At 50.1% G+C, this 24,970-nt stretch overlaps 1 protein-coding gene across 1 annotated transcript in view; it reads right to left on the bottom strand.

Annotated features, from left to right (window-relative positions):
• Window positions 1-22,197: 22,197 nt before the first annotated feature.
• LOC139276498 (T-cell surface glycoprotein CD3 delta chain-like) overlaps window positions 22,198-24,970 on the bottom strand; it is a 61,522-nt gene continuing 58,749 nt past the window's right edge. Inside the window, exons 5-6 of the mRNA XM_070894607.1 lie at window positions 23,410-23,462; window positions 22,198-22,399 (exon numbers count right to left, since the gene is read on the bottom strand). Of these exons, the coding sequence (XP_070750708.1) occupies window positions 22,340-22,399; window positions 23,410-23,462 (113 nt within the window). The 3' untranslated portion in view covers window positions 22,198-22,339. The remainder of the gene's footprint in view (window positions 22,400-23,409; window positions 23,463-24,970) is intronic.

Here is a 24,970-nt window from a genome sequence, read left to right as displayed (position 1 = left end):
TAAAGCTCCCTCTACACTGTCCCATCAAACATTCCGAGGGCAGGTGAGCACGGGATTAGATACAGAGTAAAGCTCCCTCTACACTGTCCCATCAAAAATTCCCAGGGCAGGTACAGCATGGGGTAGATACAGAGGAAAGCTCCCTCTACACTGTCCCATCAAACACTCCCAGGGCAGCTGCAGCACGGGTTAGATACAGAGTAAAACTCCCTCTACACTGTCCCATTAAACACTCCCAGGGCAGGTACAGCACAGGTTAGATACAGAGTAAAGCTACCTCTACACTGTCCGATCAAACACTCCCAGGTCAGGTACAGTACGGGTTAGATACAGAGTAAAGCTCCCTCTACACTGTCCCATCAAACACTCCCAGGGCAGGTACAGCACGGGATTAGATACAGAGTAAAGCTCCGTCTACACTGTTCCATCAAACACACCCAGGGCAGGTACAGGGGGTTAGATACAGAGTAAAGCTCCCTCTACACTGTGCCATCAAACACTCCCAGGGAAGGTACAGGGGGTTAGATACAGAGTAAAGCTCCCTCTACAATGTCCCATCAAACACTCCCAGGGCAGGTACAGCATGGGTTAGATACAGAGTAAATCGACCTCCACACTGTCCCATCAAACACTCCAAGGGCAGGTACAGCACAGGGTTAGATACAGAGTAAAGCGCCCTCTACACTGTCCCATCAAACACGCCCCAGGGAACTACAGCACAGGTGAGATACAGAATAAAGCTCCCTCTACACTGTCCCATTAAACAGTCCCAGGTCAGGTACAGCAAGGGGTTAGATACAGAATAAAGCTGCATCTACAATACCCCATCAAACACTCCAAGGGCAGGTACCAGGGGTTAGATACAGAGTAAAGCTCCCTCTACACTGTCCCATCAAACACTCCCAGGGTAAGTACAGCTCGGGTTAGATACAAAGTAAAGCTCCCGCTACACTGTCCCATCAAACACTCCCAGGGGAGGTACAGGGGATTAGATACAGAGTAAAGCTCCCTCTACACCGTCCCATCAAACATTCCGAGGGCAGGTACAGCACGGGATTAGATACAGAGTAAAGCTCCCTCTACACTGTCCCATCAAACACTTCCAGGGCAGGTACAGGGGGTTAGATACAGAGTAAAGCTCCCTCTACAATGTCCCATCAAAACTTCCCAGGGCAGGTACAGCATAGGTTAGATACAGAGTAAAGCTCCCTCTACACTGTCCCATCAAACACGCCCCAGGGAACTACAGCACAGGTGAGATACAGAATAAAGCTCCCTCTACACTGTCCCATTAAACAGTCCCAGGGCAGGTACAGCAAGGGGTTAGATACAGAATAAAGCTGCATCTACAATACCCAATCAAACACTCCAAGTGCAGGTACCAGGGGTTAGATACAAAGTAAAGCTCCCTCTACACTGTCCCATCAAACACTCCCAGGGCAGGGACAGGGGATTAGATACAGAGTAAAGCTCCCTCTACACTGTCCCATCAAACATTCCTAGGGCAGGTACAGCACGGGATTAGATACAGAGTAAAGCTCCCTCTACACTGTCCCATCAAACACTTCCAGGGCAGGTACAGGGGGTTAGATACAGAGTAAAGCTCCCTCTACACTGTCCCATCAAAACTTCCCAGGGCAGGTACAGCACAGGTTAGATATAGAGTAAAGCGACCTCTACACTGTTCCATCAAACACACCCAGGGCAGGTACAGGGGGTTAGATACAGAGTAAAGCTCGCTCTACACTGTCCCATCAAACACTCCCAGGGAAGGTACAGGAGGTTAGATGCAGAGTAAAGCTCCCTCTACACTGTCCCATCAAACACTCCCAGGGCAGGTAGAGCACGGGGTTAGATATAGAGTAAAGCTTCCTCTACACTGTCCCATCAAACATTCCTTGGGCAGTTACAGCACGGGGTTAGTTACAGAATAAAGCTCCCTCTACACTGTCCCATCAAACACTCCCAGGGCAGGTACTGGGGGTGAGATACAGAGTAAAGCTCCTTCTACACTGTCCCATCAAACATTCCCAGGGCAGTTACAGCACGGGGTTAGTTACAGAATAAAGCTCCCTCTGCACTGTCCCATCAAACATTCCTAGGGCAGGTACAGCACGGGATTAGATACAGAAGAAAGTTCCCTCTACATTGTCCCATCAAACACTCCCAGGACAGGTACAGCACGGTGTTAGATACAGAGTAAAGCGCCCTCTACACTGTCCCATCAAAAATTCCCAGGGCAGGTACAGCATGGGTTAGATACAGAGGAAAGCTCCCTCCACAGTGTCCCATCAAACACTCCCAGGGCAGGTACAGGGGGTTAGAGACAGAGTAAAGCTCCCTCTACACTGTCCCATCAAAAATTCCCAGGGCAGCTGCAGCATGGGTTAGATACAGAGTAAAACTCCCTCTACACTGTCCCATCAAACACTCCCAGGGCAGGTACAGGGGGTTAGATACAGAGGAAAACTCCCTCTACACTGTCCCATCAAACACTCCCAGGGCAGGTACAGCACAGGTTAGATACAGAGTAAAGCTACCTCTACACTGTCCGATCAAACACTCCCAGGTCAGGTACAGAACGGGTTAGATACAGAGTAAAGCTCCCTCTACACTGTCCCATCAAACACTCCCAATGCAGGTACAGCACGGGGTTAGATACAGAGTAAAGCTCCGTCTACACTGTTCCATCAAACACACCCAGGGCAGGTACAGGGGGTTAGATACAGAGTAAAGCTCCCTCTACACTGTCCCATCAAACACGCCCCAGGGAACTACAGCACAGGTGAGATACAGAATAAAGCTCCCTCTACACTGTCCCATTAAACAGTCCCAGGGCAGGTACAGCACGGGTTAGATACAGAATAAAGCTCCCTCGACTCTGTCGCATCAAACATTTACAGGGCAGGTACAGGGGGTTAGATCCAGATAAACCTCCCTCTACACTGTCCCAATCAAACACTCCCAGGGCAGATACAGCAAGGGGTTAGATACAGAATAAAGCTGCATCTACAATACCCCATCAAACACTCCCAGGGTAGGTACCAGGGGTTAGATACAGAGTAAAGCTCCCTCTACACTGTCCCATCAAACATTCCGAGGGAAGGTACAGCACGGGATTAGATACAGAGTAAAGCTCCCTCTACACTGTCCCATCAAAAATTCCCAGGGCAGGTACAGCATGGGGTAGATACAGAGGAAAGCTCCCTCTACACTGTCCCATCAAACACTCCCAGGACAGGTACAGGGGGTTAGATACAGAGTAAAACTCCCTCGACACTGTCCCATCAAACACTCCCAGGGAAGGTACAGGGGGTTAGATGCAGAGTAAAGCTCCCTCTACACTGTCCCATAAAACACTCCCAGGGCAGGTAGAGCACGGGGTGAGATACAGAGTAAAGCTCCTTCTACACTGTCCCATCAAACATTCCTAGGGCAGGTACAGCACGGGATTAGATACAGAAGAAAGTTCCCTCTACATTGTCCCATCAAACACTCCCAGGACAGGTACAGCACGGTGTTAGATACAGAGTAAAGCGCCCTCTACACTGTCCCATCAAAAATTCCCAGGGCAGGTACAGCATGGGTTAGATACAGAGGAAAGCTCCCTCCACAGTGTCCCATCAAACACTCCCAGGGCAGGTACAGGGGGTTAGAGACAGAGTAAAGCTCCCTCTACACTGTCCCATCAAAAATTCCCAGGGCAGCTGCAGCATGGGTTAGATACAGAGTAAAACTCCCTCTACACTGTCCCATCAAACACTCCCAGGGCAGGTACAGGGGGTTAGATACAGAGGAAAACTCCCTCTACACTGTCCCATCAAACACTCCCAGGGCAGGTACAGCACAGGTTAGATACAGAGTAAAGCGACCTCTACACTGTCCGATCAAACACTCCCAGGTCAGGTACAGAACGGGTTAGATACAGAGTAAAGCTCCCTCTACACTGTCCCATCAAACACTCCCAATGCAGGTACAGCACGGGGTTAGATACAGAGTAAAGCTCCGTCTACACTGTTCCATCAAACACACCCAGGGCAGGTACAGGGGGTTAGATACAGAGTAAAGCTCCCTCTACACTGTCCCATCAAACACGCCCCAGGGAACTACAGCACAGGTGAGATACAGAATAAAGCTCCCTCTACACTGTCCCATTAAACAGTCCCAGGGCAGGTACAGCACGGGTTAGATACAGAATAAAGCTCCCTCGACTCTGTCGCATCAAACATTTCCAAGGCAGGTACAGGGGGTTAGATCCAGATAAACCTCCCTCTACACTGTCCCAATCAAACACTCCCAGGGCAGATACAGCAAGGGGTTAGATACAGAATAAAGCTGCATCTACAATACCCCATCAAACACTCCCAGGGTAGGTACCAGGGGTTAGATACAGAGTAAAGCTCCCTCTACACTGTCCCATCAAACATTCCGAGGGAAGGTACAGCACTGGGTTAGATACAGAATAAAGTTCCCTCTACACTGTCCCATCAAACACTCCCAGGGCAGGTACAGTGGATTAGATACAGAGTAAAGCTCCCTCTACACTGTCCCATCAAACATTCCTAGGGCAGGTACAGCACGGGATTAGATACAGAGTAAAGCTCCCTCTACACTGTCCCATCAAAAATTCCCAGGGCAGGTACAGCATGGGGTAGATACAGAGGAAAGCTCCCTCTACACTGTCCCATCAAACACTCCCAGGGCAGGTACAGGGGGTTAGATACAGAGTAAAACTCCCTCGACACTGTCCCATCAAACACTCCCAGGGAAGGTACAGGGGGTTAGATGCAGAGTAAAGCTCCCTCTACACTGTCCCATAAAACACTCCCAGGGCAGGTAGAGCACGGGGTGAGATACAGAGTAAAGCTCCTTCTACACTGTCCCATCAAACATTCCCAGGGCAGTTACAGCACGGGGTTAGTTACAGAATAAAGCTCCCTCTGCACTGTCCCATCAAACATTCCTAGGGCAGGTACAGCACGGGATTAGATACAGAAGAAAGTTCCCTCTACATTGTCCCATCAAACACTCCCAGGACAGGTACAGCACGGTGTTAGATACAGAGTAAAGCGCCCTCTACACTGTCCCATCAAAAATTCCCAGGGCAGGTACAGCATGGGTTAGATACAGAGGAAAGCTCCCTCCACAGTGTCCCATCAAACACTCCCAGGGCAGGTACAGGGGGTTAGAGACAGAGTAAAGCTCCCTCTACACTGTCCCATCAAAAATTCCCAGGGCAGCTGCAGCATGGGTTAGATACAGAGTAAAACTCCCTCTACACTGTCCCATCAAACACTCCCAGGGCAGGTACAGGGGGTTAGATACAGAGGAAAACTCCCTCTACACTGTCCCATCAAACACTCCCAGGGCAGGTACAGCACAGGTTAGATACAGAGTAAAGCGACCTCTACACTGTCCGATCAAACACTCCCAGGTCAGGTACAGAACGGGTTAGATACAGAGTAAAGCTCCCTCTACACTGTCCCATCAAACACTCCCAATGCAGGTACAGCACGGGGTTAGATACAGAGTAAAGCTCCGTCTACACTGTTCCATCAAACACACCCAGGGCAGGTACAGGGGGTTAGATACAGAGTAAAGCTCCCTCTACACTGTCCCATCAAACACGCCCCAGGGAACTACAGCACAGGTGAGATACAGAATAAAGCTCCCTCTACACTGTCCCATTAAACAGTCCCAGGGCAGGTACAGCACGGGTTAGATACAGAATAAAGCTCCCTCGACTCTGTCGCATCAAACATTTCCAGGGCAGGTACAGGGGGTTAGATCCAGATAAACCTCCCTCTACACTGTCCCAATCAAACACTCCCAGGGCAGATACAGCAAGGGGTTAGATACAGAATAAAGCTGCATCTACAATACCCCATCAAACACTCCCAGGGTAGGTACCAGGGGTTAGATACAGAGTAAAGCTCCCTCTACACTGTCCCATCAAACATTCCGAGGGAAGGTACAGCACTGGGTTAGATACAGAATAAAGTTCCCTCTACACTGTCCCATCAAACACTCCCAGGGCAGGTACAGTGGATTAGATACAGAGTAAAGCTCCCTCTACACTGTCCCATCAAACATTCCTAGGGCAGGTACAGCACGGGATTAGATACAGAGTAAAGCTCCCTCTACACTGTCCCATCAAAAATTCCCAGGGCAGGTACAGCATGGGGTAGATACAGAGGAAAGCTCCCTCTACACTGTCCCATCAAACACTCCCAGGGCAGGTACAGGGGGTTAGATACAGAGTAAAACTCCCTCGACACTGTCCCATCAAACACTCCCAGGGAAGGTACAGGGGGTTAGATGCAGAGTAAAGCTCCCTCTACACTGTCCCATAAAACACTCCCAGGGCAGGTAGAGCACGGGGTGAGATACAGAGTAAAGCTCCTTCTACACTGTCCCATCAAACATTCCCAGGGCAGTTACAGCACGGGGTTAGTTACAGAATAAAGCTCCCTCTGCACTGTCCCATCAAACATTCCTAGGGCAGGTACAGCACGGGATTAGATACAGAAGAAAGTTCCCTCTACATTGTCCCATCAAACACTCCCAGGACAGGTACAGCACGGTGTTAGATACAGAGTAAAGCGCCCTCTACACTGTCCCATCAAAAATTCCCAGGGCAGGTACAGCATGGGTTAGATACAGAGGAAAGCTCCCTCCACAGTGTCCCATCAAACACTCCCAGGGCAGGTACAGGGGGTTAGAGACAGAGTAAAGCTCCCTCTACACTGTCCCATCAAAAATTCCCAGGGCAGCTGCAGCATGGGTTAGATACAGAGTAAAACTCCCTCTACACTGTCCCATCAAACACTCCCAGGGCAGGTACAGGGGGTTAGATACAGAGGAAAACTCCCTCTACACTGTCCCATCAAACACTCCCAGGGCAGGTACAGCACAGGTTAGATACAGAGTAAAGCGACCTCTACACTGTCCGATCAAACACTCCCAGGTCAGGTACAGAACGGGTTAGATACAGAGTAAAGCTCCCTCTACACTGTCCCATCAAACACTCCCAATGCAGGTACAGCACGGGGTTAGATACAGAGTAAAGCTCCGTCTACACTGTTCCATCAAACACACCCAGGGCAGGTACAGGGGGTTAGATACAGAGTAAAGCTCCCTCTACACTGTCCCATCAAACACGCCCCAGGGAACTACAGCACAGGTGAGATACAGAATAAAGCTCCCTCTACACTGTCCCATTAAACAGTCCCAGGGCAGGTACAGCACGGGTTAGATACAGAATAAAGCTCCCTCGACTCTGTCGCATCAAACATTTCCAGGGCAGGTACAGGGGGTTAGATCCAGATAAACCTCCCTCTACACTGTCCCAATCAAACACTCCCAGGGCAGATACAGCAAGGGGTTAGATACAGAATAAAGCTGCATCTACAATACCCCATCAAACACTCCCAGGGTAGGTACCAGGGGTTAGATACAGAGTAAAGCTCCCTCTACACTGTCCCATCAAACATTCCGAGGGAAGGTACAGCACTGGGTTAGATACAGAATAAAGTTCCCTCTACACTGTCCCATCAAACACTCCAGGGCATGTACAGTGGATTAGATACAGAGTAAAGCTCCCTCTACACTGTCCCATCAAACATTCCTAGGGCAGGTACAGCACGGGATTAGATACAGAGTAAAGCTCCCTCTACACTGTCCCATCAAAAATTCCCAGGGCAGGTACAGCATGGGGTAGATACAGAGGAAAGCTCCCTCTACACTGTCCCATCAAACACTCCCAGGGCAGGTACAGGGGGTTAGATACAGAGTAAAACTCCCTCGACACTGTCCCATCAAACGCTCCCAGGGCAGGTACAGCACAGGTTAGATACAGAGTAAAGCTCCCTCTACAATGTCCCATCAAACACTCCCAGGGCAGGTACAGGGGGTTAGATACAGAGTAAAGCTCCCTCTACACTGTCCCATCAAACACTCCCAGGGCAGGTACAGCATGGGTTAGATACAGAGTAAAGCTCACTCTGCACTGTCCATCAAACAGTCCCAGGGCAGGTACAGCACAGGGTTAGATACAGAGTAAAGCTCCCTCTACACTGTCCCATCAAACACTCCCAGGGCAGGTGCAGCACAGGTTAGATACAGAGTAAAGCTACCTCGACACTGTCCGATCAAACACTCCCAGGTCAGGTACAGTACGGGTTAGATACAGAGTAAAGCTCCCTCTACACTGTCCCATCAAACACTCCCAGGGCAGGTACTGGGGGTGAGATACAGAGTAAAGCTCCTTCTACACTGTCCCATCAAACATTCCCAGGGCAGGTACAGCACGGGGTAGATACAGAGGAAAGCTCCCTCTACACTGTCCCATCAAACACTCCCAGGGCAGGTACAGGGGGTTAGATACAGAGTAAAACTCCCTCGACACTGTCCCATCAAACGCTCCCAGGGCAGGTACAGCACAGGTTAGTTACAGAGTAAAGCTCCCTCTACACTGTCCCATCAAACACTCCCAGGGCAGGTACTGGGGGTGAGATACAGAGTAAAGCTCCTTCTACACTGTCCCATCAAACATTCCCAGGGCAGGTACAGCACGGGGTTAGTTACAGAATAAAGCTCCCTCTACACTGTCCCATCAAACACTCCCAGGGCAGGTACAGGGGGTGAGATACAGAGGAAAGCTCCCTCTACACTGTCCCATCACACACTCCCAGGGCAGCTGCAGCACGGGTTAGATACAGAGTAAAACTCCCTCTACACTGTCCCATCAAACACTCCCAGGGCAGGTACAGCACAGGTTAGATACAGAGTAAAGCTACCTCGACACTGTCCGATCAAACACTCCCAGGTCAGGTACAGGACGGGTTAGATACAGAGTAAAGCTCCCTCTACACTGTCCCATCAAACACTCCCAGGGCAGGTACAGCACGGGGTTAGATACAGAGTAAAGCTCCGTCTACACTGTTCCATCAAACACACCCAGGGCAGGTACAGGGGGTTAGATACAGAGTAAAGCTCCCTCTACACTGTCCCATCAAACACGCCCCAGGGAACTACAGCACAGGTGAGATACAGAATAAAGCTCCCTCTACACTGTCCCATTAAACAGTCCCAGGGCAGGTACAGCACGGGTTAGATACAGAATAAAGCTCCCTCGACTCTGTCGCATCAAACATTTCCCGGGCAGGTACAGGGGGTTAGATCCAGATAAACCTCCCTCTACACTGTCCCAATCAAACACTCCCAGGGCAGATACAGCAAGGGGTTAGATACAAAATAAAGCTGCATCTACAATACCCCATCAAACACTCCCAGGGTAGGTACCAGGGGTTAGATACAGAGTAAAGCTCCCTCTACACTGTCCCATCAAACACTCACAGGGCAGGTACAGTGGATTAGATACAGAGTAAAGCTCCCTCTACACTGTCCCATCAAACATTCCTAGGGCAGGTACAGCACGGGATTAGATACAGAGTAAAGCTCCCTCTACACTGTCCCATCAAAAATTCCCAGGGCAGGTACAGCATGGGGTAGATACAGAGGAAAGCTCCCTCTACACTGTCCCATCAAACACTCCCAGGGCAGGTACAGGGGGTTAGATACAGAGTAAAACTCCCTCGACACTGTACCATCAAACGCTCCCAGGGCAGGTACAGCACAGGTTAGATACAGAGTAAAGCTCCCTCGACACTGTCCCATCAAACACTCCCAGGGAAGGTACAGGGAGTTAGATACAGAGTAAAGCTCCCTCTACAATGTCCCATCAAACACTCCCAGGGCAGGTACAGGGGGTTAGATACAGAGTAAAACTCCCTCTACACTATCCCATCAAACACTCCCAGGGCAGGTACAGCATGGGTTAGATACAGAGTAAAGCTCACTCTACACTGTCCCATCAAACACTCCCAGGGCAGGTACAGCACAGGGTTAGCTACAGAGTAAAGCTCCCTCTACACTGTCCCATCAAACACTCCCAGGGCAGGTACAGCATGGGTTAGATACAGAGTAAATCTACCTCTACACTGTCCCATCAAACACTCCCAGGGCAGGTACAACACAGGGTTAGATACAGAATAAAGCTCCCTCGACACTGTCCCATCAAACATTCCTAGGGCAGGTACAGCACGGGATTAGATACAGAAGAAAGTTCCCTCTGCATTGTCCCATCAAACACTCCCAGGACAGGTACAGCACGGTGTTAGATACAGAGTAATGCTCCCTCGACACTGTCCCATCAAACATTCCTAGGGCAGGTACAGCACGGGATTAGATACGGAAGAAAGTTCCCTCTACATTGTCCCATCAAACACTCCCAGGACAGGTACAGCACGGTGTTAGATACAGAGTAAAGCTCCCTCTACACTGTCCCATCAAACACTCCCAGGGCAGGTACAGGGGGTTCGAGACAGAGTAAAGCTCCCTCTACACTGTCCCATCAAACACTCCCAGGGCAGGTACAGCACGGGGTTAGATACAGAGTAAAGCTCCCTCTACACTGTCGCATCAAACACTCCCAGGGCAGCTGCAGCATGGGTTAGATACAGAGTGAAGCTCCCTCTACACTGTCCCATCACACTCACAGGGCAGGTACAGCACAGGGTTAGATACTGAGTAAAGCGCACTCTACACAGTCCCATCAAACACTCCCAGGGCAGGTACAGGGGGTTAGATACAGAGTAAAGCTCGCTCTACACTGTCCCATCAAACACTCCCAGGGCAGGTACAGGGGGTTAGATACAGAGTAAAGCTCCCTCGACACTGTCCCATGAAACACTCCCAGGGCAGGTACAGCATGGGTTAGATACAGAGTAAAGCTCCCTCTACACTGTCCCATCAAACACTCCCAGGGCAGGTACAGCACGGGGTTAGATACTGAGTAAAGCGCACTCTACACTGTCCCATTAAACACTCCCACGGCAGGTACAGCACGGGTTAGATACAGAATAAAGCTCCCTCTACACTGTCCCATCAAAAATCCCAGGGCAGGTACAGCACGGGGTTAGACACAGAGTAAAGCTCCCTATACACTGTCCCATCAAACACTTCCCGGGGAACAACAGCATAGGTTAGATACAGAATAAAGCTCCATTTGCACTGTCCCATCAAACACTCCCAGGGCAGGTACAACACGGGTTAGATACAGAGTAAAGCTCCCTCCACACTGTCTCATCAAACACTCTCAGGGCAGGTACAGAATGGGGTTAGATACAGAGTAAAGCTCCCTCCACACTGTCCCATCAAACACTCCCAGGGCAGGTACAGCACGGGTTTAGATACAGAGTAAAGCTCCCTCCACACTGTCCCATCAAACACTCTCAGGGCAGGTACAAAATGGGGTTAGATACAGAGTAAAGCTCCCTCCACACTGTCCCATCAAACACTCCCAGTGCAGGTACAGAATGGGGTTAGATACAGAGTAAAGCTCCCTCTACACTGTCCCATCAAACACTCCCAGGGCAGGTACAGGGGGTTAGATACAGAGTAAAACTCCCTCTACACTGCCCCATCAAACACTCCCAGGGCAGGTACAGCACAGATTAGATACAGAGTAAAGCTACCTCTACACTGTTCCATCAAACACACCCAGGGTAGGTACAGGGGGTTAGATACAGAGTAAAGCTCCCTCTACACTGCCCCATCAAACACTCCCAGGGAAGGTACAGGAGGTTAGATACAGAGTAAAACTCCCTCTACACTGTCCCATCAAACACTCTCAGGGCAGGTACAGAATGGGGTTAGATACAGAGTAAAGCTCCCTCTACACTGTCCCATCAAACATTCCCAGGGCAGGTACAGCACGGGATTAGATACAGAGTAAAGCTCCCTCTGCACTGTCCCATCAAACACTCCCAGGGCAGGTATAGCACAGGGTTAGATACAGAGTAAAGCTTCCTCTATACTGTCCCTACAAACACTCCCAGGGCAGGTGCAGCACGGGGTTAGATACAGAGTAAAGCTCCCTCTACACTTTCCCATCAAAAATTCCCAGGGCAGGTACAGCATGGGTTAGATACAGAGGAAAGCTACCTCTACACTGTCCCATCACACACTCCCAGGGCAGGTACAGAACGGGTGAGATACAGAGTAAAACTCCCTCTACACTGTCCCATCAAACACTCCCAGGGAAGGTACAGGGGGTTAGATACAGAGTAAAACTCCCTCTACACTGTCCCATCAAACATACCAGGGCAGGTACAGGGGGTTAGTTACAGAATAAAGCTCCCTCTACACTGTCCCATCAAACACTCCCAGGGCAGGTAGAGCACGGGGTTAGATACAGAGTAAAGCTTCCTCTACACTGTCCCATCAAACACTTCCCGGGGAACAACAGCATAGGTTAGATACAGAATAAAGCTCCATTTGCACTGTCCCATCAAACACTCCCAGGGCAGGTACAACACGGGTTAGATACAGAGTAAAGCTCCCTCCACACTGTCTCATCAAACACTCTCAGGGCAGGTACAGAATGGGGTTAGATACAGAGTAAAGCTCCCTCCACACTGTCCCATCAAACACTCCCAGGGCAGGTACAGCACGGGTTTAGATACAGAGTAAAGCTCCCTCCACACTGACCCATCAAACACTCTCAGGGCAGGTACAAAATGGGGTTAGATACAGAGTAAAGCTCCCTCTACACTGTCCCATCAAAAATTCCCAGGGCAGGTACAGCATGGGTTAGATACAGAGGAAAGCTCCCTCTATACTGTCCCTACAAACACTCCCAGGGCAGGTGCAGCACGGGGTTAGATACAGAGTAAAGCTCCCTCTACACTGTCCCATCAAAAATTCCCAGGGCAGGTACAGCATGGGTTAGATACAGAGGAAAGCTACCTCTACACTGTCCCATCACACACTCCCAGGGCAGGTACAGAACGGGTGAGATACAGAGTAAAACTCCCTCTACACTGTCCCATCAAACACTCCCAGGGAAGGTACAGGGGGTTAGATACAGAGTAAAACTCCCTCTACACTGTCCCATCAAACATACCAGGGCAGGTACAGGGGGTTAGTTACAGAATAATGCTCCCTCTACACTGTCCCATCAAACACTCCCAGGGCAGGTAGAGCACGGGGTTAGATACAGAGTAAAGCTTCCTCTACACTGTCCCATCAAACATTCCCAGGGCAGTTACAGCACGGGGTTAGTTACAGAATAAAGCTCCCTCTACACTGTCCCATCAAACACTCCCAGGGCAGGTACAGGGGGTTAGAGACAGAGTAAAGCTCCCTCTACACTGTCCCATCAAACACTCCCAGGGCAGCTGCAGCATGGGTTAGATACAGAGTAAAACTCCCTCTACACTGCCCCATCAAACATTCCCAGGGCAGTTACAGCACGGGGTTAGTTACAGAATAAAGCTCCCTCTACACTGTCCCATCAAATACTCCCAGGGTTGGTACTGGGGGTGAGATACAGAGTAAAGCTCCTTCTACACTGTCCCATCAAACACTCCCAGGGCAGGTACAGCACGGGTTAGATACAGAGTAAAGCTTCCTCTACACTGTCCCATCAAACACTCCCAGGGCAGGTACAGCACAGGTTAGATACAGAGTAAAGCTACCTCTACACTGTCCGATCAAACACTCCCAGGTCAGGTACAGCACGGGTTAGATACAGAGTAAAGCTCCCTCTACACTGTCCCATCAAACACTCCCAGGGCAGGTACAGCACGGGGTTAGATACAGAGTAAAGCTCCCTCTGCACTGTCCCATCAAACACTCCAAGGGCAGGTACAGGGGGTTAGATACAGAGTAAAACTCCCTCTACACTGTCCCATCAAACACGCCCCAGGGAACTACAGCACAGGTGAGATACAGAATAAAGCTCCCTCTACACTGTCCCATTAAACAGTCCCAGGGCAGGTACAGCACGGGTTAGATACAGAATAAAGCTCCCTCGACACTGTCGCATCAAACATTTCCAGGGCAGGTACAGAGGGTTAGATCCAGAGTAAACCTCCCTCTACACTGTCCCAATCAAACACTCCCAGGGCAGATACAGCAAGGGGTTAGATACAGAATAAAGCTGCATCTACAATACCCCATCAAACACTCCCAGGGTAGGTACCAGGGGTTAGATACAGAGTAAAGCTCCCTCTACACTGTCCCATCAAACACTCCCAGGGCAGGTACCAGGGGTTAGATACAGAGTAAAGCTCCCTCTACACTGTCCCATCAAACACTCCCAGGGCAGGTACACCACGGGGTTAGATACAGAGTAATGCTCCCTCTACACTGTCCCATCAAACATTCCGAGGGAAGGTACAGCACTGGGTTAGATACAGAATAAAGTTCCCTCTACACTGTCCCATCAAACACTCCCAGGGCAGGTACAGTGGATTAGATACAGAGTAAAGCTCCCTCTACACTGTCCCATCAAACACTCCCAGGGCAGGTACAGCATGGGGTTAGATACAGAGTAAAGCTGCCTCTACACTGTCCCATCAAACACTCCCAGAGCAAGTGCAGCATGGGGTAGATACAGAGGAAAGCTCCCTCTACACTGTCCCATCAAACACTCCCAGGGCAGCTGCAGCACGGGTTAGATACAGAGTAAAACTCCCTCTACACTGTCCCATCAAACACTCCCAGGGCAGGTACAGCACAGGTTAGATACAGAGGAAAGCTACCTCTACACTGTCCGATCAAACACTCCCAGGGCAGGTACAGCACGGATTAGATACAGAGTAAAGCTCCCTCTACACTGTCCCATCAAACACTCCCAGGGAAGGTACAGGGGGTTAGATACAGAGTAAAGCTCCCTCTACAATGTCCCATCAAACACTCCCAGGACAGGTACAGGGGGTTAGATACAGAGTAAAACTCCCTCTACACTGTCCCATCAAACACTCCCAGGGCAGGTACAGCATGGGTTAGATACAGAGTAAAGCTCACTCTACACTGTCCCATCAAACACTCCCAGGGCAGGTACAGCACAGGCTTAGATACAGAGTAAAGCTCCCTCTACACTGTCCCATCAAACACTCCCAGGGCAGGTACAGCATGGGTTAGATACAGAGTAAATCTACCTCTACACTGTCCCATCAAACACTCCCAGGGCAGGTACAGCACAGGGTTAGATACAGAGTAAAGCTCCCTCGACACTGTCCCATCAAACATTCCTAGGGCAGGTACAGCACGGGATTAGATACAGAAGAAAGTTCCCTCTACATTGTCCCATCAAACACTCCCAGGACAGGTACAGCACGGTGTTATATACAGAGTAAAGCTCCCTCTACACTGTCCCATCAAAAATTCCCAGGGCAGGTACAGCATGGGTTAGATACAAAGGAAAGCTCCCTCTACACTTTCCCATCAAACACTCCCAGGGCAGGTACAGGGGGTTAGATACAGAGTAAAGCTCCCTCTACACTGTTGCATCAAACACTTCCAGGGCAGGTACAGCACGGGGTTAGATACAGAGTAAAGCTCCCTCTACACTGTCCCATCAAACACTCCCAGGGAAGGTACAGGGGGTTAGATACAGAGTAAAGCTCCCTCTACACTGTCCCATCAAACACTCCCAGGGAAGGTACAGGGGGTTAGATACAGAGTAAAGCTCCCTCTACACTGTCCCATCAAACACTCCCAGGGCAGGTACAGGGGGTTAGATACAGAGTAAAGCTCCCTCGACACTGTCCCATGAAACACTCCCAGGGCAGGTACAGCATGGGTTAGATACAGAGTAAAGCTCCCTCTGCACTGTCCCATCAAACACTCACAGGGCAGGTACAGCACAGGGTTAGATACTGAGTAAAGCTCCCTCTACACTGTCCCATCAAACACTCCCAGGGCAGGTACAGGGGGTTAGATACAGAGTAAAGCTCCCTCTACACTGTTGCATCAAACACTTCCAGGGCAGGTACAGCACGGGGTTAGATACAGAGTAAAGCTCCCTCTACACTGTCCCATCAAACACTCCCAGGGCAGGTAGAGCACGGGGTTAGATACAGAGTAAAGCTTCCTCTACACTGTCCCATCAAACATTCCCAGGGCAGTTACAGCACGGGGTTAGTTACAGAATAAAGCTCCCTCTACACTGTCCCATCAAACACTCCCAGGGCAGGTACAGGGGGTTAGAGACAGAGTAAAGCTCCCTCTACACTGTCCCATCAAACACTCCCAGGGCAGCTGCAGCATGGGTTAGATACAGAGTAAAACTCCCTCTACACTGCCCCATCAAACATTCCCAGGGCAGTTACAGCACGGGGTTAGTTACAGAATAAAGCTCCCTCTACACTGTCCCATCAAATACTCCCAGGGCTGGTACTGGGGGTGAGATACAGAGTAAAGCTCCTTCTACACTGTCCCATCAAACACTCCCAGGGCAGGTACAGCACGGGTTAGATACAGAGTAAAGCTTCCTCTACACTGTCCCATCAAACACTCCCAGGGCAGGTACAGCACAGGTTAGATACAGAGTAAAGCTACCTCTACACTGTCCGATCAAACACTCCCAGGTCAGGTACAGCACGGGTTAGATACAGAGTAAAGCTCCCTCTACACTGTCCCATCAAACACTCCCAGGGCAGGTACAGCACGGGGTTAGATACAGAGTAAAGCTCCCTCTGCACTGTCCCATCAAACACTCCAAGGGCAGGTACAGGGGGTTAGATACAGAGTAAAACTCCCTCTACACTGTCCCATCAAACACGCCCCAGGGAACTACAGCACAGGTGAGATACAGAATAAAGCTCCCTCTACACTGTCCCATTAAACAGTCCCAGGGCAGGTACAGCACGGGTTAGATACAGAATAAAGCTCCCTCGACACTGTCGCATCAAACATTTCCAGGGCAGGTACAGAGGGTTAGATCCAGAGTAAACCTCCCTCTACACTGTCCCAATCAAACACTCCCAGGGCAGATACAGCAAGGGGTTAGATACAGAATAAAGCTGCATCTACAATACCCCATCAAACACTCCCAGGGTAGGTACCAGGGGTTAGATACAGAGTAAAGCTCCCTCTACACTGTCCCATCAAACACTCCCAGGGCAGGTACCAGGGGTTAGATACAGAGTAAAGCTCCCTCTACACTGTCCCATCAAACACTCCCAGGGCAGGTACACCACGGGGTTAGATACAGAGTAATGCTCCCTCTACACTGTCCCATCAAACATTCCGAGGGAAGGTACAGCACTGGGTTAGATACAGAATAAAGTTCCCTCTACACTGTCCCATCAAACACTCCCAGGGCAGGTACAGTGGATTAGATACAGAGTAAAGCTCCCTCTACACTGTCCCATCAAACACTCCCAGGGCAGGTACAGCATGGGGTTAGATACAGAGTAAAGCTGCCTCTACACTGTCCCATCAAACACTCCCAGAGCAAGTACAGCATGGGGTAGATACAGAGGAAAGCTCCCTCTACACTGTCCCATCAAACACTCCCAGGGCAGCTGCAGCACGGGTTAGATACAGAGTAAAACTCCCTCTACACTGTCCCATCAAACACTCCCAGGGCAGGTACAGCACAGGTTAGATACAGAGGAAAGCTACCTCTACACTGTCCGATCAAACACTCCCAGGGCAGGTACAGCACGGATTAGATACAGAGTAAAGCTCCCTCTGCACTGTCCCATCAAACACTCCCAGGGAAGGTACAGGGGGTTAGATACAGAGTAAAGCTCCCTCTACAATGTCCCATCAAACACTCCCAGGGCAGGTACAGGGGGTTAGATACAGAGTAAAACTCCCTCTACACTGTCCCATCAAACACTCCCAGGGCAGGTACAGCATGGGTTAGATACAGAGTAAAGCTCACTCTACACTGTCCCATCAAACACTCCCAGGGCAGGTACAGCACAGGCTTAGATACAGAGTAAAGCTCCCTCTACACTGTCCCATCAAACACTCCCAGGGCAGGTACAGCATGGGTTAGATACAGAGTAAATCTACCTCTACACTGTCCCATCAAACACTCCCAGGGCAGGTACAGCACAGGGTTAGATACAGAGTAAAGCTCCCTCGACACTGTCCCATCAAACATTCCTAGGGCAGGTATAGCACGGGATTAGATACAGAAGAAAGTTCCCTCTACATTGTCCCATCAAACACTCCCAGGACAGGTACAGCACGGTGTTAGATACAGAGTAAAGCTCCCTCTACACTGTCCCATCAAAAATTCCCAGGGCAGGTACAGCATGGGTTAGATACAAAGGAAAGCTCCCTCTACACTTTCCCATCAAACACTCCCAGGGCAGGTACAGGGGGTTAGATACAGAGTAAAGCTCCCTCTACACTGTTGCATCAAACACTTCCAGGGCAGGTACAGCACGGGGTTAGATACAGAGTAAAGCTCCCTCTACACTGTCCCATCAAACACTCCCAGGGAAGGTACAGGGGGTTAGATACAGAGTAAAGCTCCCTCTACACTGTCCCATCAAACACTCCCAGGGAAGGTACAGGGGGTTAGATACAGAGTAAAGCTCCCTCTACACTGTCCCATCAAACACTCCCAGGGCAGGTACAGGGGGTTAGATACAGAGTAAAGCTCCCTCGACACTGTCCCATGAAACACTCCCAGGGCAGGTACAGCATGGGTTAGATACAGAGTAAAGCTCCCTCTGCACTGTCCCATCAAACACTCACAGGGCAGGTACAGCACAGGGTTAGATACTGAGTAAAGCTCCCTCTACACTGTCCCATCAAACACTCCCAGGGCAGGTACAGGGGGTTAGATACAGAGTAAAGCTCCCTCTACACTGTTGCATCAAACACTTCCAGGGCAGGTACAGCACGGGGTTAGATACAGAGTAAAGCTCCCTCTACACTGTCCCATCAAACACTCCCAGGGAAGGTACAGGGGGTTAGATACAGAGTAAAGCTCCCTCTACACTGTCCCATCAAACACTCCCAGGGAAGGTACAGGGGGTTAGATACAGAGTAAAGCTCCCTCTACACTGTCCCATCAAACACTCCCAGGGCAGGTACAGGGGGTTAGATACAGAGTAAAGCTCCCTCGACACTGTCCCATGAAACACTCCCAGGGCAGGTACAGCATGGGTTAGATACAGAGTAAAGCTCCCTCTGCACTGTCCCATCAAACACTCACAGGGCAGGTACAGCACAGGGTTAGACACTGAGTAAAGCTCCCTCTACACTGTCCCATCAAACACTCCCAGGGCAGGTACAGCACGGGGTTAGACACAGAGTAAAGCTCCCTCCACACTGTCCCATGAAAAACTCCCAGGGCAGTTACAGAATGGAGTTAGATACAGAATAAAGCTCCCTCTACACTGTCCCATCAAACACTCTCAGGGCACGTGCAGCACGGGGTTAGATGCAGAGTAAAGCTCCCTCTACACTGTCCCATCAAACACTCCCAGGGCAGTTACAGAATGGGGTTAGATACAGAATAAAGCTCCCTCTTCACTGTCCCATAAAACACTCCCAGGGCACGTACAGCACCGGGGTAGATACAGAGTAAAGCTCCCTCTACACTGTCCCATCAAACACTCCCAGGGCAGGTACAGCACGGGGTTAGATACAGAGTAAAGCTCCCTCTACACTGTCCCATCAAACACTCCCAGGTCCCAGGGCAGGTACAGCACGGGGTTAGATACAGAGTAAAGCTCCCTCTACACTGTCCCATCAAACACTCCCAGGGCAGGTACATCATGGGTTAGATACAGAGTAAAGCTCCCTCTACACTGCCCCATCAAACATTCCCAGGGCAGGTACAGCACTGAGTTAGATATCGAGTGATTTACCAAATTAAGTTCCTTGTTTTGTAAATTGAAAGCCTAGTTCGCAAAGGGTTAATCATTTTGCTTGCTACTGATGCTGCTCTGTTGATTTGAAGTGCGTGGGCTGCTAACTGTTTGCTGAGAGCAGGGCATAAGCTGTGCTGTGGTTTGACTCGATGATACTTTTTCCGAGCTGTTGTTGTCTGAGCTCTGTGGGTTGCCCTACAAGGCTATCAGACGCATCGCTCCCCTCTCGCAGGCGGAAGTGGTTTCACCTGGGGAGCTGCTGCTGCTTTGCTGCAATTCATGGCCTCTGTTTGCTGCAGGAACAGCATGGCCTGTGTCAGTGAGGCCTGAGGCCTTTGACAATGAGGCTTGAGGCCTGTGTCAGTGAGGCCTGAGGCCTGTGACTGTGAGGCCTGAGGCCTGTGTCAGTGAGGCCTGAGGCCTGTGACAGTGCGGCCTGTGTCAGTGAGACCTGTGTCAGTGCGTCCTGAGGCCTGTGTGAGTGCGGCCTGAGGTCTGTGTTAGTGCAGCCTGAGGCCTGTGTCAGTGAGGCCTGAGGCCTGTGTGAGTGCAGCCTGAGGTCTGTGTTAGTGCAGCCTGAGGCCTGTGTCAGTGAGGCCTGAGGCCTGTGTCAGTGCGGCCTGAGGCCTATGTCAGTGCAGCCTGTGTCAGTGAGGCCTGTGTCAGTGAGGTCTGTGCCAGTGAGGCCTGAGGCCTGTGTCAGTGCAGCCTGTGTCATTGCGGCCTGAGGCTTGTTTCAGTGAGGCCTGAGGCCTGTGTCAGTGACACCTGAGGCCCTGTGTCAGTGAGGCCTGAGGCCTGTGTCGGTGCGGCCTGTGTCAGTGAGACCTGAGGCCTATGTCAGTGAGGCCTGAGACCTATGCCACTGCGGCCTGTGTCAGTGAGGCCTGTGTCAGTGAGGCCTGTGTCAGTGAGGCCTGAGGCCTGTGTCAGTGCAGCCTGTGTCAGTGCGGCCTGTGTCAGTGAGGCCTGAAGCCTGTGTCAGTGAGGCCTGTGTCAGTGAGGCCTGTGTCAGTGAGGCCTGTGTCAGTGAGGCCTGAGGCCTGTGTCAGTGCGGCCTGTGTCAGTGCGGCCTGAGGCCTGTGTCAGTGCATCATGAGGCCTGTATTAGCGTGGCCTGTGTCAACGAGGCCTGTGTCAGCGAGACCTGTGTCAGTGCAGCCTGAGGCCTGTGTCAGTGAGGCCTGTGTCAGTGAGGCCTGAGGCCTGTGTCAGTGAGGCCTGTGTCAGTGAGGCCTGAGGCCTGTGTCAGTGAGGCCTGTATCAGTGACGCCTGTGTTAGTGCAGTCCTGTCACTGTGACTTCCTGAGGAGACTGGGGATGAAGTTTCCCTAACGGCCCCGGGTTTTTTCCTGCCCGTCAATTACATATATCTGTATCCTGAGTGCTGGTTGTGATGGGGGGTCCAGGTGATGTAAAAAAAATTCATTACGGGGTGTGGGCGTCGCTGACAAGGCCGGCATTTATTGCCCATCCCTAATTGCCCCTTGAGAAGGTGGTGGTGAGCCGCCTTCTTGAACCGCTGCAGTCCGTGTGGTGAAGGTGCTCCCACAGTGCTGTTAGGGAGGGAGTTCCAGGATTGTGACCCAGCGATGATGAAGGAACGGCCGATATATTTCCCAGTCAGGATGGTGTGTGACTGGGAGGGGAACGTGGAGGTGGTGGTGTTCCCATGCGCCTGCTGCCCTTGTCCTTCTAGATGGTAGAGGTCACGGGTTTGGGAGGTGTTGCCGAAGAAGCCTTGGCGAATTGCTGCAGTGCATCTCATACATAAGAACATAAGAAAAGAAATAGGAGCAGGAGGCGGCCATTTGGCCCCTCGAGCCCGCTCCGCCATTCAATAAGATCATGGCTGATCTGATCATGGACTCAGCTCCACTTCCCCACCCGCTCCCCATAACCCTTTACTCCCTTATCGCTCAAAAGTCTGTCTATCTCCACCTTAAATATATTCAATGACCCAGCCCCCACAGCTCTCTGGGGCAGGGAATTCCACAGATTTACAACCCTCTGAGAGAAGAAATTCCTCCTCATCTCAGTTTTAAATGGGCGGCCCCTTATTCTGAGACTATGTCCCCTAGTTCTAGTTTCCCCTATCAGTGGAAATATCCATCTTGTCGAGCCCCCTCATTATCTTATGTTTCGATAAGATCACCTCTCATTCTTCTGAACTCCAATGTGAACATACTCAACGACTGAGCCTCCCCAGCCCTCTGGGGTCGAGAATGTCAAAGAATCACAAATATCCTTTAACTGAGGCCTGCGTGTCTTGCTGGTTCTCTAACTCTGCCGTGTAATGCTCACACGACAGGCCAAAGGCCTCACAGGCCGCCAGAGAAAGCACCAAAACTGATCCTAAAGCCGCACCTCTTCCTCCGGGTGGAAGGGTTAAAATTCTCCACACAACTGAATCTGATGGCAGACCTGGAGCAACTCACACTACCAAACATGGATTCAAATTGAAGGAGGGGCCGGAAAAAATGAAGATGAATATATTTAAGAATAATAGAATGCGCATTTTATTTTAAAGTTACATTTCTCCGTTGTCCGGGTCAGTTCTAAAGCGTGGACATGGACTCCGGATTTAGGTGATGTGGTCCAGGGCCGTCAACATTTCAGCAAAGGGAGGGAGGCTGCTCATCTCTTCACCGCCTTCGCTTATTGGCAAGCACATTGTAGGTCGCTCTGCTGTCATTGTTAAGGGGCTAAAAAAAGGAAACACTTATGATCCATTAAAAAGTCAATTACTATAAACATTACAAATTCCGATGAATTTATACACTTTAATGTTGCACAGCTAGTTATTTATTTAACCTCTTCTTATCTCTTCAATCTATTCAGCTTTTCTTTCTTAAACTTGCCAATAATATGACTCTAGGAAAAGCCAGGCTCCAGTTGTCATGGCGATGGGAACAGGCCTCTCACCTCACAGATGGTGAAATGTTCCTAAAGGTGTTTAAAGCCACTTGAAAACTGGAGATTGAACGGTTAAAGGTAATGTCAGAGTTTGAATATAGGCCCGCGAACTTGTTGGGGCCTAAATTTGTGGGGGATCTGGTGACCGCCCGCAGGGCAGAAACTCCATTCACTCTTCATCATTGTTCCCACAAGTGTCAGCTTGGCTCAGAGGCCTCACTCCCACCTCTTTGTTGTGGGTTGCAGCCCCAGTCCACGACTTTAGCAGGTAAGCTCGGCCGATACTGAGGGAGTGCTGTATTGCCAGAGGCATTCTCTGGGTGAGGCCTACCCAGCTGTTCAGGTGAATGGTAAGGATCCCGTGGTTATTGTGCACTCAAAGACATTCATTGCAACTGAAGCATTTTGTGAGCTTTCGGAGAGATGGTATGAAATTGCAAGTCGATCTTTCCTTTCTCTTGTCCCTTTCCTTCGCCAACACATTTACGCTCAGTCAGAAAATAATTTTAAAACGTCAACTAGACTGAAACAAGATAAGATCTCCTTTCTAGACACTTCTCTTTCCAATTGGACTGATTTGGACACAAGTCCCATGGGCAAGGTTAGATCACGGTACCCATCCCCGATCAGAGTGAATGATCCAAACCACACTGTAACCTTTCCCTCCCCTTTGACCCTTGGCCTCTCATTCTGGACTACAGCTGGATCTGGAGGTCGGAACACGAAGGAACTATTTCATGTTTACAGTTGTTCACAACCAGGTCTGAGTTAGGATTGCTGCGGTTAATGGGCCACTTACCGAATATACGGCATCATTAGCATCATTGTGCATCAGCGGGTGTTTGTCAGAGGCTGCAGAAAACAAGACACATAGAATTATTAAATATTAAAAGCATTCGGAATCCTAATAAGAACATAAGAAATAGGAGCAGGAGTCGGTCATTTGGCCCCTCGAGCCCGCTCCGCCATTCAATAAGATCATGGCTGATCTGATCATGGACTCAGCTCCACTTCCCCGCCCGCTCCCCATAACCCTTCACTCCCTTATCGCTCAAAAATCTGTCTATCTCCACCTTAAATATATTCAATGACCCAGCCTCCACAGCTCTCTGGGGCAGAGAATTCCACAGATTTACAGCGCTCTGAGAGAAGAAATTTCTCCTCACCTCGGTTTTAAATGGGCGGCCCCTAATTCTAAGAGTATGTCCTCTAGTTTTAGTTTCCCCTATAGAGTGGAAATATCCTCTCTGTATCCATCTTGTCGAGCCCCCTCATTATCTTATAACTTTCAATAAGATCATCTCATTCTTCAGAACTCCAATGTGTATAGGCCCAATCTACTCAACCTATCCTCATAAGTTAACCCCCTCATCTCTGGAATCAACCCAGTGAACCTTCTCTGATCAGCCTCCAATGCAAGTATATCCTTCCTTAAATACGGAGATCAAAACTGTACGCAGTACTCCAGGTGTGGCCTCACCAATACCCTGTACAGTTGTAGCAGGACTTCTCTGCTTTTATACTCTATCCCCCTTGCAATAAAGGCCAACATTCCATTTGCCTTCCTGATTACTTGCTGTACCTGCATACTAACTTTTTGTGTTTCATGCACAAGGACCCCCAGATCCCTCTGTACTGCAGCACTTCACATAACCTCACAGTTTCCCACATTATACTCCATCTGACAAATGTTTGCCCACTCACTTAGCCTGTCTATATCCCTTTGCAGATTTTTTGTGTCCTCCTCACAATTTGCTTTCCCACCCATCTTTGTATCATCAGCAAACTTGGCTACATTACACTCTGTCCCTTCATCCAAGTCATTAATATAGATTGCAAATAGTTGAGGCCCCAGCACCGATCCCTGCGGCACCCCACTAGTTACTGTTTGCCAACCGGCAAATGACCCATTTATCCCGACTCTCTGTTTTCTGTTAGTTAGCCAATCCTCTATCCATGCTAATATATTACCCCCAACCCCGTGAGCTTTTATCTTGTGCAGTAACCTCTTATGTGGCTATCCTGGGCTTTATAAATAGAGGCAGAGAATACAAAAGCAAGGAAGTTATTCTCTTCCCACGTTCCACCCTCCATAAACTTGAGCTCATCCAAAACTCGGCTGTCCTAACTCGCACCAAGTCCCACTCACCCATCACCCTGTGCTCGCTGACCGACATTGGCTCCCGGTTATGTAATGCCTCGATTTCAAAATTCTCCTCCTTGTGTTCGAATTCCTCCGTACCTCGCCCCTCCCTATCTCTATAAACTCCTCTTGCTCCACAACTTCCTGAGATCTCTGCACTCCTCCAATTCTGACCTCTTGCACATTCCCCGATTTCCATCGTTTCACCATCGGTGGC

This window comes from Pristiophorus japonicus, chromosome 11, assembly GCF_044704955.1.
Source record: "Pristiophorus japonicus isolate sPriJap1 chromosome 11, sPriJap1.hap1, whole genome shotgun sequence".
In the NCBI taxonomy this organism is placed as follows: Eukaryota; Metazoa; Chordata; class Chondrichthyes; family Pristiophoridae; genus Pristiophorus; species Pristiophorus japonicus.
Note: the sequence above shows the minus strand (reverse complement) of the source record. Positions and strands in the feature narration are given on the sequence as shown.